Source organism: Mercurialis annua, linkage group LG8 (assembly GCF_937616625.2).
Source record: "Mercurialis annua linkage group LG8, ddMerAnnu1.2, whole genome shotgun sequence".
NCBI lineage: Eukaryota > Viridiplantae > Streptophyta > Magnoliopsida > Malpighiales > Euphorbiaceae > Mercurialis > Mercurialis annua.
Genome location: NC_065577.1, coordinates 16,287,047 through 16,308,781, shown reverse-complemented (window position 1 = coordinate 16,308,781; position 21,735 = coordinate 16,287,047). Strand labels below are relative to the sequence as shown.

The 21,735-nt window shown below is 33.5% G+C and overlaps 1 protein-coding gene across 3 annotated transcripts; it reads left to right on the top strand.

Moving 5' to 3' along the window:
• Positions 1–3,410: 3,410 nt before the first annotated feature.
• On the top strand, positions 3,411–12,527 carry LOC126661143 (vacuolar protein sorting-associated protein 36). 3 transcript variants are annotated; one of them, XM_050354941.2, is made up of 9 exons: positions 3,411–4,038; positions 4,616–4,819; positions 8,497–8,590; positions 8,709–8,766; positions 8,913–8,982; positions 11,287–11,422; positions 11,510–11,594; positions 12,087–12,169; positions 12,264–12,527. In XM_050354941.2, exons 1-8 carry the CDS (start codon positions 3,457–3,459, stop codon positions 12,139–12,141), a joined length of 1,284 nt encoding a protein of 427 aa, XP_050210898.1. In that variant the 5' UTR covers positions 3,411–3,456; the 3' UTR covers positions 12,142–12,169; positions 12,264–12,527. The 3 variants fall into 3 exon arrangements, with proteins under 3 accessions (XP_050210898.1, XP_050210897.1, XP_050210899.1); XM_050354940.2 differs by having other exon boundaries at positions 12,257–12,527; XM_050354942.2 differs by having other exon boundaries at positions 12,248–12,527.
• The last annotated feature ends 9,208 nt before the right edge of the window (positions 12,528–21,735 follow it).

Genomic DNA, 21,735 nt, shown 5'->3' with positions numbered 1-21,735 from the left:
TATATTTTTAACGAAAATCCGGCAGCATTTCCCCTATAAATGAGCATTACCCATTTTTCAGGGAAATCCTGCAAGCAAACAATATGCATTTCCACATAACCAACACTATTCATCTGTTCATCTAAATTGTTTCATATTACAGATAGTATTATATTAATTACGGTTATTATTAACTAAATACGCTAAATTCTCAAAACTAACAAGTAACACAATTAAACGTACATTTACGATTACTATCAAATTAACATAAAATGTTAATTAATAATATTTATTAATTTTAATCAAATTAAACATTATAACATAAAATAGAATTCAATTAATAAACTATTAATAAGTAACTATCCTAATTACATAATCTAGTTAACTAACTTCATTAATAAAATAGTATTAATATAGTATCCTAATTTTACTAATCCTAACCTAATTAACAAAAAATTAACCCTATATTAACACTAATTTGCCCTAAAAACTAAACCAACAATTCAACTTAAATTAACAATCTATTTTAATTAACCTAAACTAATAATATAAATTAAATTAACTAAATTAATTCTAATTATATAGCTAATTGACCTAAACCTAAACCTAAACGAATTAACATAAATGAATTAACCTTAATTCATTAACTAATTGTTCTAAATTGATTTAATTAACCTAATCTAATTAGTTTAACATCTAACATAAATTATTTAAATTTAACTAATTAAATAAGAGTTTTTTTACAAATACCGGAAAAAATAAAAATATTTACAAATATACAACATGTATTTTTTTAACAGAAATATAAAAAATAATTACAGCAATACAAATTTTTTAAAAATATTTACAAAAATACAACTTTTTTGTATACACATATAATCTATATATAATCCGTATATAATACGAATTATATACGTTTTTTTAAAGAAAATTCAGATCTGTCAGATCTGAAAATTCAATCTGTATATAATCCGTATATAATACGAATTATATACGTTTTTTTTAATCAGATCTAAAAATAAAAATTCCAGGTCTGAAAAACGAAGGAGATGAGAATGAAGACGAACTGAAAATTCAAATCACGAATCATATACAATAAATCCTAGATCTATACATACAAAAACAAAAAAAATATAGATCTAGACATATAAATTATAGATCTACACATACAAATCATAGATCTACACATACAAATCATAGATCTACACATACAAATCATAGATCTACACGTGAGGGAGGACGACGGCTAGTGCGAGCAGTGAGGAAGCAAGGGAGGGCGGCGGCGGCGATTGCGAGCAGTGAGAGGGCGGCGGCGACGGCGATTGCTAGTAGTGAGAGAGGGCGGCGGCGGCGGCGAGTGTGTGCAGCGAGGGAAGGCGGCGTGCGTGATGGAGGGTGGCGGCGTGAGCGAGAGCGGCGGTGGTGCGGCTTGAAGATGAAATTTTGTTATGATGTTAATGGAGAAAGAGAGAAAATAAAATTAGGGTTAGATGAAAAAGATGAAGAAAAAGAGGAAAATACATTTTTGTTAATAAAAAAATAAAGATGGCATATTTGAAAATATGAAAAACACTCTTGTAATGAGAAAGTATAAGGTAACATATTTGTAAATATTTTACCTTATTATGGTAGAGAGTGTAAATATTCCATTAAATAATATAAATAAATTAATAAACTATTAAAAGTTAATTAATAAACAAAAAAATAAATTAACTAACCTACTATTACCGGAGACTGGCGGAGATAGGCGGTGGAGGTCGGCCGGCGGCGAGAGAAAAGGGGAATAGATGGCAGCCGGAGGACAGAGACTCGCGCGTTTTGCTTCACCGGAGAACGGAGATGATAGGGGGAACAGAGATGGCAGCGATGGCGGAGATGAGAGGGGAACAGAGATGGCGGCAGCGAGAGAACGGTGAGAGGAATTTTTTTTCCAGTTTTGTTTTGTTTAAGTGAGGGAGAAGAAGAGCAGCGCTGGGGTTAATTAGGTTACAAGTTAGCGACAGACTGTCTTGTCCGTCGCTAACTTCCTCAGTTAATGAAACGCTACGTTTCATTAACAAATTTAGCGACAGAAAGCCAAACTCGGTCGCTAATAATGTGAATGAAACGCAGCGTTTCATTACCTGACGAGGTTAGCGACGAACAAAGACATTCCGTCGGTAAATTATAGAAATATGAAAAGGCGGGCTGTCTCCTGCCACTTTGGCTACGGATTAGCGACGGATATTCCGTCGCTAAAGTGGCGGGACTACACCCGCCAAAATTTCTCCCAAATTTGGCGACAGATTAGATATCTGTCGTAGATTCCGTCGCGAAAGTCAGAATTAGCGAGGGAAATGATTTCCGTCGCTAATTTCCCTCACTAATTAGGAGATTTCTAGTAGTGACTAGTTTTCCGGCCTCTATTTATTAGTTAAATCAATTGTTGATCTAAATACAATATTTAATCACTACTGTAAAAACCAAATGAGACATGCCTGTTTAACTAAGCCGATTAAAATCGAAGTCATTCCAATTCAATTATTCTCTAAAAACTATAAATACATTTCAATCTTGTTTGAACCAAATTTTTAACAAAAATAGGAGACTATTACAATGGTTACATTAAGATACTGTTAGAACAACTAAATGATCATTGCATTAGAACACTACTATATGACTATTTATTTACTTACATTATAAAAAATGTGGTTTAAAAAATTAACACTGAAGCTATTTTCATCGATTTTAAAAGATAAAATATTATTAATTTATATTTTTTTTGTTTGGATATGTATTATATATTTCTAATTCGACCCACTAAAAAAAAGTCTGTATCTGTCACTGCATCCAAGGCGGAACAAATATACTCTCCGTTTCACGGTGGAGGTATATTTGTTTCACTTTGATAATATTAGGATCATTTTTGAAACTTAAACAACATTAGGGATCAGGTAAGCCACAGAGTAAACATTAGGGTCATTTTTGTACCTTATCCCATTTTCCGTTCTTTAAAGAGCAAATTACTATGAGACCCCTCACATTTGATATAATTCACACTTTAGCCCCCTCTGTTTGAAAACTAAATTATATGGCCCTTCACATTTACTTCTGTCAACAATTTAGTCCTTTCATCCATTTCTAGTGTTAGTCAACGAAGTTAAAGGACTTAGGAGTAAATTGATTTTTAAATATGAGGGACGAAATTGTTGACAAAAACAAAAGTGAAGGGTGAAATCGTTGAAAAAAACAAAAGTATGGGAACATATAGTTTTTTTGACTTCGTTGACTAACATTCAAAATGGACGGAAGGACTAAATCGTTGACAAAAACAAAAGCGAGAGGCTATATTGTTCGATTTTTCAAACAAGAGGGATTAAAATGTGAATTATAATAAATGTGAGGGGTGTGATAGTAATTTGCTCTTCTTCTAATTGTATCTCTCAATTACCAAATTTCTCATTCTTTCAGATTCTCATAATCATAGCAGTTGTGTATATGGGTAGCAGCAGCAACAATTTGTTCCCTTCAGCATCGCTCACCGCCAGTGGCCGCCCCGTGCTTCTTCCCAACGAGCTCGAATCTCAGCTACTCTCCGCCGTCGATCTCGAATCGGAAGACGACCGTCTCAATTTGAAATCAGGTGTCCTTATCCTCACAACCCACCGCCTCCTATGGCTCCCCTCCACCAATCTCACCGCCATCGCCATTCCTCTCTCCGCCATCACCCACATATTCTCTTCAAAACCATCTCTCAAATCGATCTTCCATTCACCGCGCATTCGTTTCCAGGCCTCTCTCAACTCCAAGAGCGTGGTGGTCACGCTGGTGGTCCGAGGGAAGGGCGATTGCGACGGGTTTTTGGCCAAGCTGTGGGAGAATTGGAGGGGGAGGGCTTGGGAGGCTCAGTCTGGGGCGGCTCAGTCTGGGGTTTCGAGTTCTAGTTCGAGTGGGTTTTATTCGAGTGATGGGTCGGTGAGAATGGTGGGAGTAGCGGGGATACTGAGGAAAGAGCAGCAGATGTGGGAGACTACGGATAAGAGCTTGCATGAAGCTTTCCAAGACTTGAACGCACTCATGGTATTCTTCTTCTATTTCCGCTATCTTTATGTTCTAATATTTCGTTTATATTGCTTCGTATTGTTTCGATTTGCATTTTTATTATAATAAATTTTAAAAATGGAGCAATATGAGAGGTTTATTTGAACTTTTTTGAACCCAATTTGGACAAATGACTATAATTCAAAGTGAAAATTGAAAAATGGCTAAAATTGAAGATTTTGAAAGGTGAGGCCATAAACGGATAAAAAAATAAAAAACGTGGGGTATTTTTGAGTGATTTGGCCTATTATTTTTGTAACTTTTTTTTTAAAAAAAATTAAGGTATTTTTGTAATTTTTTTTGGATTTAGATGCTAATTGCCCTTGAAATTGAATGTTTATTACAAATTATAATAAGATTAATCTTTTAATAATTAATTTTAATGAAATTCGGTTATTTCGGGACCAAACAGAAATATTTCTGCAAATTTCGGTTTTGGTTAAGTCATGGGAAATTGTTGTATTTCGGTGACCGAACCGACCGATGCACACCCCTAGTTAGTGCTTGTATCTTTAATTCAGTTGCCTTATGCTTTAGAAATGTTATAATTTATCAGAGCAAGGCCAAAGAGATGATGATGTTGGCCGAAAAGATGAGGCAAAAGCTTTTGTCTGCCTCAAACTCTCAAAGTAGCTCTGTTAATGATGAGGAAATGGGTTCTAAAGAGGAGATGCAAGATTGGTTGTTGAGTGTTGGTATCATATCTCCAGTTACTAAAGAGTCTGCAGGAGCCTTATATCATCAACAATTGTCCCGACAGGTTTCTTTTCTGTTTCTTACACTTTTGCATGTTTTATTTCATAGGGATGGTAGAGCTTGAGCTACATATAGGTTAAATTGCACTTGAGTTAGTTTATAGAAGGCTAGGAGCTGATGTCTTGCACTTTTAAATCAACAAAGCTAGTAGATTAATGCCCAATGTCCTCTCCTTCTGACTCTGAAGCATTCTTGAGATCATCACATGCCATGTGATCTGAGTCAAGATCCTCAACTTCATTAATATGTTTTTTGTCAGATCCAAATTGAAGTTGCTTTTTATCTCTTGGTCCGCCACCTTTATTCTACCTTGAACTATCATCGTGTGTGTTACTCCTTACATTTTCATACGCTTGATTAGTGGCTTTAACCCCTTCATCAAACTCAATATCTGCATTACCATCTTCTACTCATTGATTTTCAACAAAATCCGCCTCTATATTCAGCTCTATTTGTTGTTCTCAAATTTGATATAAGATCATCATGATCCATAATATTATAAAAAACCAGAATGAAAATATTTGAATTACTGGATGGGTTTATGGAGCATATTGGTAAAGTAAAAATAGTTCAAATTGTAATAGACGATGCATTTACCGATGTATTTAAGGTAAACAAAAACACTCATTTTTTGTCCACATTCTAATTTCTTTGTTTTGCTTCTATATGCTTATAAGTCATTATTTGAAAAAATATATTATCTATTTTAAATTTTACATTTATTAGAAAAGCTATTTGAAGTAGAAAGACTATGTCTGTATTGGATGCATTTTGTAACTTATTTCTTAGACTTGATAAGGGAATAAATTGAAAAATTGTTCACTTTTTGAAGAAGGGAATGAGGTTGAATCATTACATTTATGTTCACCTAGCAATAATTAATTTGTTAAGACATTTTACAAGGGATAAAGGACTTGTTTGAGCTTTTCTTACTCTTCAATGCATACATAAGGATGTCCTCTTTAGCAGATTGGACAAATAGCAAATGGGCCAAATAATAAGCTAGTAACAGCGTTATTGTCATTATCTTGATCCCTTCATTTAGGAAAGTAGTGTTTATATGTTGAAGATATATGACCCTCTAGTTTGTGTCCTTAAATTGGTTTATGTTGAAAAGACACCACCAAAAAGCTATACTTTAGAGGCTATGGTTTGGTTTAAAGAACAATCATTAAATATTTCAATCAAAACAAGCTGAAATTTTTAAAATCAATTAATAATTGGAAATGTAAACTCTATAAATCTTTTCATGTTGTTGGACATTACTTGAAACTTGAATTCTTCTATACCGATCCTAATATTTCTCAAGTTAAAAAGATTATGATGAGTATCTACAATGCTTTTTAATAGTTGGTTTTAATCCATAAAGAGTAGGATAATGTTAGTAACCCAATCACTCTCTATCAAAATGCAGCGGGACTATTATTCATGAATGTGGCCATTAGTCAATGAAATTAAAAAATCTCTAGGTACTTTTATTTTGTAGTTAAAACTATATTTTTATAAAAGATTATAAATAAAACGTGTTTACATTTGATTCAAATGAAATGTGACTTGTTTTGTTTGAATATTTTATTTTCTTGATAGTTGAATGGTGAAAATCTTATAAAACTTCAGCCCCAAACTCGCAAAGACTTGCTAATAAAGTACTTAACGTCACTTGTAGGGCACGGGTTATGATTGTAATTGGAGCCTTTTGAGCATGCAATTGATTGAATTTAAATGTTTGTTGATTTCTTATGTAATCATGTTTGTTATTGCCCACTAGATTATCTCTTCATTGTATTTATATATTTTGCAGATTCTTAAAAAAACAAAATAGGCTAGCTTAACAATGCTTGAACAGTTTTATATTTGTTAAATACAGGATGTCAATATGAAGTTCCTGATTCAGTTCATTTGGTAAACATAGAGGCTAGTAATGAGTGGTTGATGGATGTGACAATGATGATAAATCGGTTTTTGATGATCATTGAACATGGGTGCGGTTGTTAGGACTAGTGAGAGGGAGAACTAAGAGATGCTACTTTTTAGCTCTTAATTTAGATTTATAAAACTTTTATACTTCAATTCATTTTTTGTGCATTTTTTTTTACATTTATGCATGTTTTTTTTTGTTTACATTTAAAATACATTTATGCATGTTTAATTATTGAGAAAAGGTCCATTTATGTCCTTAAAATTTTGGCAAGATACAAATAAGCCCCCGTGACATTTATAAAAAAAGACACCTAACATTTTTAAAGAGGTTGGCATTTGCTAATAAAAGATTATTTGGTCTCGTATTTGCCACATTGATATGATTAAATTAACCGTTTTACAGTTAAATGATATAACACATTTAAAGGGAAAATACCAAAAATCCCTAAATTCCAGAAATGGGAAAAGGAACACGAATCATTCAAATGCTTTCATAATCGACAAATTTAAGTTCTTTGCAATTTCAAGAAGTGAAAATTTATTCCTCACTCATAATTAACAACTAGCTATCAAAGAACCTCAAAATTAATAATTTTAGCAACACATATTTAGAAAATGAATTTTAAAAAGAAATGCAATTTCTAGAAAATTTAACCAAAATTTGATTGATATATATATATATATATATATATATCATTGATTGGTCAATTGTGCTAAAGATTATATTATAGCTCTACACTGTCACTAAAACACAAAAATCACAAAAACAAAATCATTAGTTCATTTAAGTATAGCAGTAGCACCCAATTCTTTATGATTCTCAAGTATTGGATTAGCCTCATCTTTAGTGTCACCCTTCTTCAAAATAATGGGTGTTTTTTCAGTTGAAGCTTTAGTCTCCTTCAAACCCAATTCAGTAAACACTCTCACTTCTTTTATAATCTTAATTGCGTAAAACGTCTCTAGCTCAATATCAAAAGTTGTCTTCTCAGCAACAACTGGTTTTGCAGACTCGAATGGAGACGCAAGGTCCGGATACTGTACGACCCTAGCGATGGAGACCTTTTTTGTGGCGGAAGAGAATGCCATTGTCATGTCTCTCCATCTATGTGAGGTAATAAATTGATCAGCTATGCACAAGTAAATTAGTAAATATTCGAACGATCAATCCTCTCAAAACGTATGACATTCACCATGTTCCTTTTCCCTAATTCTCAGATTTAGGGATTTTTCCTTAATGTGTTTTGCCATTTAACTGAAAAGGTATTAATTTGATCCTCGATAGATCTATGTAGCAAATATGAAACTAAAAAATTGGTTCTTACCATGTCTACATTTCTTTTGCCACAGATAAAATTTAACCCTGTATAACACTTTAACTTCCGTTACAATGAGGGGCTTATGTGAAGGCTGTTTTTTTTTTCAAAAAAATCATGAGGTCTTATTTGTACCCAAACCATTAGGGGCATATAACCTTTTCTCTTTATTATTTGTTTTATGACATCTATAATTTGTGCTGGGTGAAATGTTTTCTTTCGGTTCTTTTCTTCCAAAGGCGTGCCCCTCACGCGTCGGGCATTAGGCCCCTTTATGTCACTTGCCTTTAACAACTATGGTTCATCTTCGTCATCATTAATAAAGGAATATTATGCGATTAATTGTCATTAAAATGATAAACGTCTTATGTTAATATAAAATCTTTTTTCTTGTACTTCTCTTTTGTGAGTATCTGAATTGTTTGATTTACTCATTCTCATTCAGTTGGCTGATTTTGTCAAAATTCCTTTAGAGAGAGCTGGAGGGATGATCAATCTTATAGATATTTATTGTCTTTTTAATCGTGCTCGGGGAACAGGTATTTTCTTGAAACCATAACATTTCTTGTTTTGCTGAACATAATTTCAATTTGCTTTTTATTTTTGTGGCTTTTCTAAATGGAAAAAACACTCAAATCAGTAGTTCTGCACACACAGAGTTGATCTCACCCGAGGATTTGTTGCAAGCATGTACTCTCTGGGAGAAGTTCGATGTGTACGTATGATACTATCTTCAACATATATGGCATTCTGGTTTTTACATGTACTCAAATTATGGAGACTGATTAATTTGGTTTTCATAAATGAGAATGTTTTTTGAAGTGTTTCCACTCTCTTACAAAATTGGCCTTCGTTTGACAGACCAGTCATGCTTCGAAAATTCGATAGTGGAGTGATGGTGATTCAAAATAAGTCGCACAGTGATGAGAAGGTGTTTTCTTTTACTTCATATTAGAGAAACAATTTCTTAACTATGCTTAAATTGAATATACCTTTTGTATTTTGACATTAGTTGCTTTCCTACATCTGTCGTAATTTCTTTTGTTTATTACTTCATAGTAAGTGTTTTAATTGAGTAGCTTTATAATATTGTAACAGAACTAGCTGAAGGTAGACCAACTTAATCATCTTTTATCTTCCTAAAATATGAATACTTGTTTCATTTGTTCAGAAAAGAAATGAATTTAAGTCCGATAGGTGTTATAATATCAAGTTTATGTTTCCAAGTATTATAAAAAAGCAAGCTTTATCTACATTTGCAATTGATGGATTCTCATAGTTATGGTTATTGCTGTGAAAGTAAAGTATATTTGGTTTTGCAATTTTCAGTTTTGCTTTGACGGCGGTTAGGTAAGCATGGGTCTTGAAGCTGTTTATACAGAATTTGATTTCTTACTTTGCTGAATTTATGAACATTTTATGCAATATAACCAACAGGATATTACTTTTAGAGTATGGTTTCTATAGATGTATATTTAGAGACATTTAATTTAGTTTTTTTTTATTTTTCTTTTATAAATCTAATGAGTTAGTTATTAGGAGCACGTAGGTATATGTTGTAAGATATAGCTAAACTATACAATTCATCCTTTTGTTTTTCCTTAAGAGGCATAGAGGAAGATATAGCTAAACTTTTGAGGACTATCAACTATTAATCAATGATGCTGGCTTGTCGAGTCCTGAATCACTTGTTTACTCCAATACTGATCCATGAAGGAGACTAGCCAGTTGAATCCTTGCGAGGAAAAGGGAAATGATGAGGACCAACAAGCTAATCAACAATTTGTTAAGGTTTGAATGAACCAACAAGTCAAAGATATTAACATGTCTGTTAAAAAAAGATATTAACATGAAGGTTTAATGATATTGTCTATAGCTAAAAAGACTAACAGGTCTTAATTTAGCTAAAACGACTAATAGGTCTTAATTTTTTGGAACAAATTTGGAGCAAATACGATATTTAAGATTCAAACTAGGCTATTTCATGGATGTATAAAGAGGTAACACTGGTCAACATATTTCAAGCAATAACGAAGTCCATTTTGATGAATAAAAGGCTAATAGGCCAAGCAATGTGTGTTCTGTTTGTATATTAGAACAGGGCTAATGTTATTTAGCATGAATTACAAAAGAATTAAATAGGAAGAATCGTAAGTCACGAAGGCCAAAAACGTTTTGTTTTGAGTTGGCAAAGTAGTGGGGCTGTTTTTAGAGCAGTTGAGCTGTCATTCAATGTACCAGTTACATAAATGAGTCTAAACCTGATGTCCTTTGTTCTCAGCATTTTGTCTACATAATCAAGTTCGGAGTCTCTTAAAAACACAATTTGAGATGTATGAAAATTATTTTGAGAATTTGTGAGTGTATTGTCTCAAGTTCTTGCATAAACTCTTAACTTTCTCAAACTATTCAGTTGTGGCATTAGATTATTTTGTTTGTGGTGTTTTGAGAAAACTGAAGTGCTATTCTAATTATTTAATCATCTTTTCATTGATACAAGTATCTAAAAAAAGCCAATCTTATTTCAATCTAGAATGATCCAGAATTAATTCATCTAGTTGGAGGGTGTTTGTTTGCATTTCATACATCATAGTTCTGTAACTATTAGGTATATGGTTGCTAAATTGATGATTTTCATCATATGCTATCCAAGTCGATGTTTTTCCAAGAATAAGTAGCTCGTAGATAACAACTGACGGTTGATAAAAATATTCCATTTATGTTATTATCTGCTCGCTAGTTTGTTTTTTTATTTGTGTGGCACTGTTAAACAATGGAATGAAGCGTCTTATCTTTTGTCGATGTAATCTTCTCTGCCCGTTAATATGAATGAGATATTTCTTTCAACTATGAGTTGCAAATTTTAAATTACTGATTACTTTTTATTATAGCTGCCAAGTAAGCTTGTTTCATAAAGTGTGTAGAATAAACTACAAACAGTTTAGTTCAAAATGTTATTGAATTCAAAACAGCTAAAAATTGACAAGGCTTCAAAATAGATAGAGTATGTGCACTAGTATGTTTGTTGGGGCTTCCAACAACAAACTGAATCAACTTTAAACAGTTTATACAGTGTGTAGAATATGAGCATTTTGGCTGAATAAGCTTGTTGTCTTTGATACAATGTGTAGAATATTAGCTTATGTAAGCATGTTGGCTTCAGTATTTTTACTTTTAGAAGATAAAAGCTATATCACACTAACTTGGCATATTCCACTTTCACGATCTGTTTTAGATATTTGATCGAATCAAATCCCTTGTCATGAAGCCTGATGTTCTTGGAGTTGGACTAACTGCCAGTGATGCTGCAATGTCACTGGGTATTGCTCCAGCTATGGCTAAGGAGCATCTTCTAACTGCTGAAAGCAAAGGTTTAGTTTTATAGATTTCCTTCTTAAATTGTCCATTATACAACATAGTTCGGATTTAATTTTTTTTTCATAAAAAATTATTGGCAGGTTTACTATGCAGGGATACAAGCCCTGATGGCTTTCGCTTTTACATTAACCTCTTTCCCGAGATCAGTTCTGATGATAAATTCTTGTAAGTAAATTATCCATGGCCGAGTTTGTCTTATGTGTACATCTCATTGCATTTCCCCTGTATTCTATATTTCTCCTCTTCTATTCTTCTAGCTGTTATTGAATTTGCAGTTTAAACATTTCGCTAAATGCTAGCGGCTTATCAACAGAGGATAGTTCCTACCCTCTGCTAAGTTTTCCTCATTGGTTTTTGTTGTTAATGATGATTTAACTTTGATGTTAAGTCTCTTAAACAACTCTAAATATTTGGGGGAATCATATGTAAAGATGACAAAAGTCGCTGGTGATTTAACATTTTGGCATAACTAAAAGGTGTCTTCTGCAGCTCAAAATATCATGTTCTAGCAGCGAATGTTTTCCAGCCTTATGGCGTATAATGTAGACTTGTTTTACTTGAACTTAAGCAGTTACTTGAGGATTTGAAGGATGCATATGAGCAGTTTGTGCTGAATGTTGTTTATTAACATGATGTGGTTACAACTTACGCTTACAGGGTGAAAGATGATAGCATTTATTATTTATGGGTTAGAACTGCGTCGGCTTCTTAGGGACCCTTTCTTTCCCCCATGCTGGGAGGTTAGTTTTTTATTTATTGTTTTTTCATGCTATGAGATACTTCCGAGACGTTTTTTTTCCTTTTCTCAATGCTTTCAGCCATTTCAGGTTGCAGGTTACAGATTTGAATGAATGCATCGAGTTCCAGAACAATGGAGTTGTACAACGCCTGCCTGATCTCATCTCATATGAGACAAGTGTAATTCTATTATTACTGTCAATTTTTGAAGCTTGCAACTTTTATTATCCCCAAATTAAGCAAGCAAAAGCATAATGGCCTGCTCCAATATCGTTTTGGCAAAGTATTTATTTGCAAAAAATACTTGGCAGATGATTCATTTATTTCTTCTTCTCTCTGAAAATATTCATTTTATTCCAAGCCACTGGGGTATTTTCATATATAAATTGTGCAGGGTGTTTTGTATTTTTGCTACTTGGGGGTCTCTTTTAGTACTTTTTTTTATTTTGATATCTAATAACTTAACAATTATATCAAATAATAAATAAACTATATTGAACTTTGTGAAGTCTCATGAAAGTAATTGAAATTAATATGGTTTATATAAAATGAATAAAGGATCAATTCATCCTCTCAACTTGACATAAAATATTAAAATGGTCATCTTAAATAAAAAGGATCAAATAGATCTAAAAATTGGCCATTTTGTATCAGTCTCTCACTCTCACCTTTGCGCAAAACACGCTTCATTATAGATTGAAAAAAATAAAATAAAAGATCCCTAACTTTGTACTATTTTTCAGATTAGTATTTAATAATTTTTTAATTTTGATTATATTTTTTATATTTTTAAATATTAAAAATCAAATTAATTTTTAAATAAAATTTTAGCGATTTTTTATAACCTTTTCAATTTTTAAACTGTTTTATAGTATTATGAATTTGGACTGCATGTGCACCGGTAATTATGATATATGGATATGGATATTATGGTGGGAGATACGTCTCGCCGGTGGTAGATTTGGCTCCTGTGACTCACGCCTTGTGGATTTAATGACAGTTGGGGATCGGTTCGGAGATACGTCTCTCCAACACGACAATTGGATTGATCTTTTTATATATACCAGTTTCGAATTACGTGCTATGCACGTGGCTCGTAATGTAACTCCCCAATGAACATATTAGTAAATTTATTATAATTATATCAATTTTTTATTTATAATTAATATTAAATTAGTTAAGAATTTTTGTAAAAGTAAATATGATATATTCGGTTATTAAATTTTTTTCCATACTAAATTTATTCTTCTTTTGGTTTTATAATAAACATAATTAAATAATTAACTTAATTTTATTAATAATATCTTTAAAAATAATAAGATTGAAATTTAAAAATTAATAAGTAATTAGTTAATGACTTTAATTACAATAGTGATTAATTAAATAACTAATTAGTTAATGACTATAAAACCTTTATTTAGTAGTAAACTGAAAATGATTACTCAGTAAATTTGCTCGCCTTCCCACCCCCCCTCCCCCCCCCGCCCCCCCCATCCGTAATGGTGAAATATATAATTTTTTCAATATTTTAAAAGGTTTACACTTAGTAATTGTTTATAATAATATGAATTCACTCAGTATATTTAATCTCGTTATTGTTCACACTATCAGTTACTTATTTTGACGTAGTATATCTTCTGATTTCTTCTCCTCATAAGTATCTTATTTGGCTTAAGTATGGCTAAACATTTAAAACTCTAGACTGTAGTTGTATTAGAAATATGTTTAGCGTATTATTGTACTAGGATGTTCACTACTCGGGTGATGAATGTTATTAATATTATGCTTGTATGTTATATTATATTGTTGTTGGAGTTTCAGTTTTTCCCCCAAACATTGGATTTATCGTATGTTTGTTGTAAGATGTATGATTTGTTAGGCTTGCTACGAGTTTCAGAGCTCACACTCTCATATCCTAGCGCCAGTCATGTTAGGTCGTGACATTTAACCTCCACCATATGTTTAATAAAGTTGCATGTGCTAGAAATAAGTACCAACCCCATATCTAATCGTTTTCTAGAATCTACCATTGGATGAACTAGCTTCACCAGTGGCATTTCCAACCCCCAAAAACACATTCGATGACCGATAAAGGTAAACCCGATGTAGAAACCCACGCCAATCGCATATATCCATGATTGTAATCTTCTTCCCATGCAAATGATTGAAAAAAAATCCAAAAGAGTTTGCCATATATTCATCAAGAAATCTTCTGCCTTCAAAATCTTTGGAAAAATGATAAGAATTAGGTTCCCATCCATCATTGAAAGATTTTCTACTTTAATAAGCTGTTCCACCATGAGTATCTTGGTTTGAAGAATTGTTTGAACAAAATTTACCCTGGCAATAATTGACTTGTATATCCAATCCAAGTTAGTTGTATTCACCTTCTCCTTTTGAATAGCTATACTTAGATTTGTATTCTCAACTGAAGCTCGAAACATCGAATCTAAATAGTCCAATGTTCCCAAGGAAGCCATATCTTTGTAAGATCTTCTATCTCTAAAGGATGGTGATGAAATCTTGACTAGCATTCCGGTTTGGGGTTTACATTCTCCTTCTTCTCCGAAAACTTGGATACAAAAGGCCTAAGTTTGAATCATCCAACTGCCACCATATTTAATCGATTTAGAATCCATGATGTTGGTTTATCAGAATCTGGTCTAAGAAAATAGGAACTACAATTACGTTTGGTAAGTTTTGTAGGCAAAGAAACCATATCGATAACGCCATACCTAGAATACATATTTTTCAAATCGTTAAGCCTCCAAGTTTTTGTGAAGTTTTCAAAATAAATCAATCTTATTGAAGAAATCCAATCATTCCTCAATAATCCAACGTGAAAAGCTTTGTCACGATCTAATTTTATATATCGTAACCGACGCTAGGGTATAGGAGTGGTAGTTCCGAAACTCGTAGCTAGCATCGCGAATAAACATACAAACAATTAAATATGACAATCAATCTGCATAAAAACAATGCTCGGGGGCAACTGAGACTCGAACCTTAATCTAGCAATTTATATCAACAATAAATATAAAAATGCTCGGCTCATATCCGAGACTTCAACAACATGGCATATATAAATAATAATGAAATCAAAGTGTACACATGCCAACATTAATAGTAACAGTCTGGACCTATCCGACAAACACGAGTCTAGAATAAATAAGACACCAACTAATACTACAGCAGTTGTTGGTAAAAATACGCAAGCGTACGTATGCCAACTTGTAATACAGACTGTGAAGTCCGGATATTGTACCCACAGAGAAAGCTCTAAAGACAACTAGTTAAGAGACTTGATTCGAATAGCCGAAAAGATAATTTTGTTGGTTTTCTAAATAAAAAGACAAATATTGATAATTGTAAATGTAAAGTAAAGTAAAGATGTAATTCAATTGGTGTTTTAACAATAATGGGAAAAGCAGGGATTATTAATCTTAGTTATGCTGTCTACTTGATTCGGATTATGGATTATATGGTTCTGATGACGTTCGAACTAATCTAGAGCACCTAAAATTCTCTCTCGAGCAATTACAGGCAAAAGCATTAAACTAACTAATACTAGGTCAATTATTCACTCTCGCACAATGATTAACCTAAGAATAAATGGATTTAATGATTATTAAGCAAATTCAAAGAACCCGCACTCGTTAATTCACTCTCGCACAATCAACTCCTGCGTTCGTAATTATATTGTTCTATTCCAATTTTACTCTCTCGAGCTAAAATCAAAACATATGGCAAAGACTAAGTGATCAGTTTAGGCTAAGCATTAAGCACAATAATTAAAACCCATCAAGAACACAAAACCCATAAGTCCGATTCAATTAAACAGACATAATTTCGATTAATAATCCCCAATGAAGGGTTTAGCTAGACATAATAATGAAAGAACTCAAAGCAATAATTAAAGAAATCATTCTAAGATTAAATTGAATACTGAATATAGAATTGAAAATAATCGTACCTTGTTCGAAAGTAAACTAATGATAATCGACAAGAAAAATAATGAAGAACTGAATAAATCGATAATCCAACAATAAGAAAACTCTAGTCTATGGTTTATGTGATTACAAAAACTACGCGAACCTTTGTTCGATGTTAAACTCCCTATTTATACGGCTCCCAACTTCATAATCTGATATTAGGTCAAGATAGATGAAAACCCAGAAGTGCCCTTTGAGTTTCTCGGAGTTTGGAGTTAAAACGGACAATTTTGTCTTTTTCCAGTCGCAGCTTTCGACCCTTACACGACCGTGTAAGGTAGTACACGTTCGTGTTCCTTATGCCTTGGCCAAATCTTCAAATTTCACAAAATCATGTGCTTCGGCGAAAGTACACGTTCGTGTACTTTTGTTCTTCGAGATAGTACACGTTCGTGTACTCTGGGACTTGGCTGAATTTTCATTCAATTTGACTTCACAAAACTCACCCTTCGGCGAAAGTACACGTTCGTGTACTTTAACACTGCAGAGAAGTACACGTTCGTGTACTACATCACTTGGCCAATTCTTCTGATTTCTTTCTCAGCTCCTCAAATACCACCCTTCGTCGAAAATACACGTTCGTGTATTTTTGTTCTTCAGCTCAGTACACGTTCGTGTACTAGGTAACTTGGTCATTTCCATTTGATTTCTTCATGTATCTCAAACATCACCCTTCGGCGATAATACACGTTCGTGTATTCTAATACTATGGAGGAGTGCACGTTCGTGCACTTGGTCACTTAGCTCAAATCACCTCTTTCCACTTCTCGATTCTCCTATGATCCGCTTCGACTTCTTGAAATCTCTGAATATCATCAAAATTACTCCAAATTACGCCATACTTGCACATTTTCCCTGAAATACTCAACATGGCAATAAGTACCCAAATAACGCTCAAAAACACACATCAACATGCAAATACCGTATCAAAAGTATACCTAAGTATAGGGGTATTTCTACCCCTATCAGCAGTCTAAGAGTTAAATAGTTTTGACTATCTTTATTAAATAAAAATGAGACCTTTAAAGAAACGTGAAAACTAGAGATCAATCAGGTGCGCTAAAAAATCATAACCTAGAAAATGGGAAAACAACGGGGGTCAGTTATATTGAGATGAGTTTCTACTACCATTTACATTTAGTAAGTGGTAAACCTTTAAAACAAAATCATTCTTGTATACTATAATTATATAATCATTATGGAATAAGATTGAAACAATCGCAGAGTAGGTCAGATATAATCTACTGAAATCCCAAAGTAGGTCAGATAATAAATCTGCAGATACCAGTGTAGGTAAGACGTTTCTATGCCGATCCCAAAGTACTTACTGGTGCACAAAGTCTTGATGATACCCATTGAGTAGCTCATTCAATCCAGATCCATAATAAATTCAAAACCCTTCCGAAACTACATATAGAGTATATATATTCAAAATACATAATTTACTTAATAAACCGGTAATAATAATTCAAACTCACTGCTTGCGAATCTCCCACAAAACTTGGAAAGAACTAAACCTCATTCGAATCCGATGCACGAACAATCGACGAGTCTAAGAAAACATAAATAATAATTAAAATCATTCTCTAACTCTAGACTGTACTAGACACCACATAGCACTAGCACAAACATCAAATTAAGCCAAAACATAAGCCGAACACAGAGTAATCACCCATACGCAGTCCATTGCCAAAGTCATACAACAATTAAGTTGAATTGAGTTTCCACTTTGAAAACATAATCCGAAAATCCTTTTCAAATAATTTAGTTAAAATTAATAAATCAGGTTAAAACAAAAGTGGAGAGTTAGCCAAGCTATCAAAACTGCCAAGCCTATACTCACAAATTGGGAGACCTAAGTCTAACTAAAGCCAAACATCCAACCAAAGTAAAACAATAAGTTTAAAGTCCGGAAACACTTAAATACCCAAAATATCAATTTGGAAAATAAGGGAAAACGCAACTCAATAATCCAAGTATAACAACATGCCCACAAAGTGTTCGATAAAAGTCTACACAAACATGCTCAAAACGGGTAACATAAGCCTCACAACAAACTAGCATGCTAACAATCATTCTAACATAAATTAACAATGCTAAACAACTCATATAACATACTTAAACAACAAAGACATTATATGGCAAGAGTTCAATACTTAGCCAAAATCGGCAAAACAAGCCAACATCAATACAAGCATGCTATAACACTTTAATGAATTCAATACATTTCAAAAAGCTCAAACCAATTGCATTAGCATACAATACAAAATAAAACATATATATCATGCCCAAGCAATGTCAACAACAATCTAACATCAATCCAATACTTAAATGGAATATGGCATACCACAACATTCATTAAATGCATATGGACCAAAACCAACATGAAACGAACACCATAAGCCATAACATCATCAATTAGAATTATATACAAACAGCCCTAAACCTTTAAATCAAACCAAAACAATTCATAGGTATCAAACATCATCCAAACTTAGTAAACAATCATTAACCTTTGATTTAAAACAACGAATGATAACCCAACATTTATGAATCACAAGAACAAGCAAAACAGCCCTAAGACATGCTTGGACGATTCTAAGCAATCAACAACTCACAATATCAAAAAAATCAATAACTCATACCACCCATATATGTATATGTAAAATAATACAATTTTGGACATACAACCAAGCATAGGCATATGACTCTATTATATCCTTGAACAACCAAAATGACATTACCAATTGATATCATACATAATTCTCTTGCAATAAAATAACACAACCATTCGAGTTAACACTAACATACAAATCCAAATCATGGGCAGCCCCTAAATCATTGAAATAGTTTATACATTTGAAGTGGCTATACACACAACGTAGCAATGGAATTAAATCAACCTATTGATTAATAACAACCAAGACATGATTATAATAATCACAATAGATCTATTCCAAAACACAAAAGGGCATCCATGAATCAAATAAAAGCAGTGGATAGTCACACAACAACCAACACAAATAAGCAATACGCAACCATAACACAACAAACTATTCGAATCAAACGAGAAAAAAAAGGATTGAATTACCTTAGCAATCCAATGAATAAGATGTCACGACCCAGTCTCATAGGCCGAGACCGGCGCTAGGGAATGAGAGTGGTAGCTCCAAAACCCGTAGCAAGCCTAAAAACGTAAATAAATTTTTCTTCAAACAACAAACGTCATGCATAACAGACATAAACACATGTCATGCTGAAAACATGCCATGCTATACATTATCCTCTGGCAGCCACAAACTTTAAAACGCATCAAGCATCATATATACAAACATAAGTTTGAGAACACCAAAGTAATAATTACATACATCCTTTGATACAACAAAGGCACAAACTCCTATCTACTGCAGCTCTAGAAGTAAAGTACTGTATCTTTACATACTTTCAAATAGAAGTTTGTTGCTTCAAAAATTCTTTCACCTGAGAGGGAAAGCTGTGAGGGGTCAGTATATGATAATATACTGAGTGAGTTCATATATTTACTAATATATATTCATATAAAATATAAACAATGAAATAGCGTTCAAATCATGTGTAGCCAAGTACAAGATTCGATTGAAACCCTAATCCTCGAACATGCCAAACGTATATAATCAAACTGATCCAAATGGTCCGGCCCCGGGATAACTCAACCGCATCAGCCGCGACCAACCTTTTAATCCCTAGTGGTGGGTCTCAAGATAACTCAACCGAGTTCAACCCACTAGATACGGGGCTCAGGTTACTTTAACCGAGTTCACTCTCGTATCCACATTCATATATATCCAAAATCTATACTATTATTCATAATCAAATGTACAGCTGTAATAAATCAAAACTGGTGATCACGCAGTTCTATTGCCGCCCAATAGGTAGCACGTTCCATCAGATCAATACTTGTTTCAAACCAAACATATGCGTATTTCGTGAAAAAATATTGCATTGAAAGCATTCAATTCAAATGTAAAGCAATATAAAATATTTGCTTGTGTAAATAATTTAAAAATAAATTTATATAAACTCACAGAAAACGCTATCCAAAAATACTTCGGTGCTCCGAAACGTCAAGCCTCCCGAGCTCCTGGTCTAGCAGCTTCTTGCCTCGCCGGATCTAAAACGATTTCAAAATATTTGACTCACATCAGAATCCTATTCTGAGATTGACTCCAGACTCGAGATATAACTCACTACTCTTATTAACCGTCGTGCTTCTCACGTGTATATTTTGATAAACGGTTTCTAACTCGTTTTCGGGTCGCATCTCTATTCCGAAACGATTCTCAATTAACCTCGTTAGGTTACACGACTTCAACTAATCGATATTTAGTCGATTTCAATCACGTAACGCGAATATGGAAATTCCTCAAAACGAATCGACGATTCGACTCACTGTGCCTGCGCGCGTCTGCCTATGCGGCTGTATAGGGGACTGTGCGCCCGCACAGTGTGACTGTGCGTTGGCACAGTCCGCAAACTGTGTTCTCGCACAGTTTAGTTGTGCGCGCGCACAGCTCGGCTATGCGACGCACAGCCACGGGATTTCATCCTGTGCTCGATTCCGACGTGCTTACGCCTTAAAAACGCTCATATCACGCTCATAAACGCGTATAACCCATAATCTAAGCTCAAAACGCTATGAATCGATCCTAAAATTGTTTAAACGATAAAACCGTTCTGTGGCCTAAAACTTTATCTCGATATATTAAGAAATTCATCCATTAAAAGGGTGAAACCTCAAGCTTACCGTGATTCTCCACTGAAATACGATCGATTCGAGCTATAGAACGTCGGAAACGGACGAGAAACAGAATCGTGCGACAAAAACGACGGAATTGTCGAAGGAATGAAAATGAAGTCTGATGTTTGAGGTATAGAACCTTCACTTTGAAGGAAATCTTATATATGTAAAGTTAAATTGCACTTTAGTCCTTGAAACTTTTCAAAAGTTGCATTTAGTCCAAAACCTATCCGCGTCCAAATTTTAAACGGTCTCCGATTTACTCGAAACTTTTACCATAAATACTATAAAATATTTCGCGGATCTTTGCGAAATAAATTCCATTACGGGATTTATAATTTATTTTGTATTAATTTTCGAAGTTATTTCCTTAAATTCCGCTAATCCACTTATTAAAAATTATTCTAAATTCCTGATATAATTAAATTAAATTCTTCTTAATTTAATTTATCGGAATTCACGACACGTGGCACGACTTAATTATCTTAAAATATTTGGGGTATTACATTCACCCCCTCTAAAAATAAATTCGTCCTCGAATTTAAAACTTTAGCCGCGTACCTTGAATAAACAAGTGCGGATACCTGCCTGATATCCTCTATTTCCCACGTGCATTCTTCTACAGACTGACTCCTCAAAAGAACTTTCACCATTGGAATTTTCTTTGTCCGTAATTGTCGTATCTGTGTATCAATGATCTGCACTGGTTGATCCTCGTAGATTAATTCTTCACTTACGTCCACTATCTGTGGTTGGATTACTCGAGAAGGATTGGATACATATTTCTGAAGCATGGAAA

What these genes read in the sequence shown, in the direction of transcription:
- LOC126661143 (XM_050354941.2), top strand. Translation starts at nt 3,457, where the DNA reads ATGGGTAGCAGCAGCAACAATTTGTTCCCTTCAGCATCGCTCACCGCC. An exon ending in AAGACTTGAACGCACTCATG is followed by an intron (nt 4,039 to 4,615) that starts GTATTCTTCTTC and finishes ATAATTTATCAG; the next exon opens with AGCAAGGCCAAAGAGATGAT. An exon ending in ATCAACAATTGTCCCGACAG is followed by an intron (nt 4,820 to 8,496) that starts GTTTCTTTTCTG and finishes ATTCTCATTCAG; the next exon opens with TTGGCTGATTTTGTCAAAAT.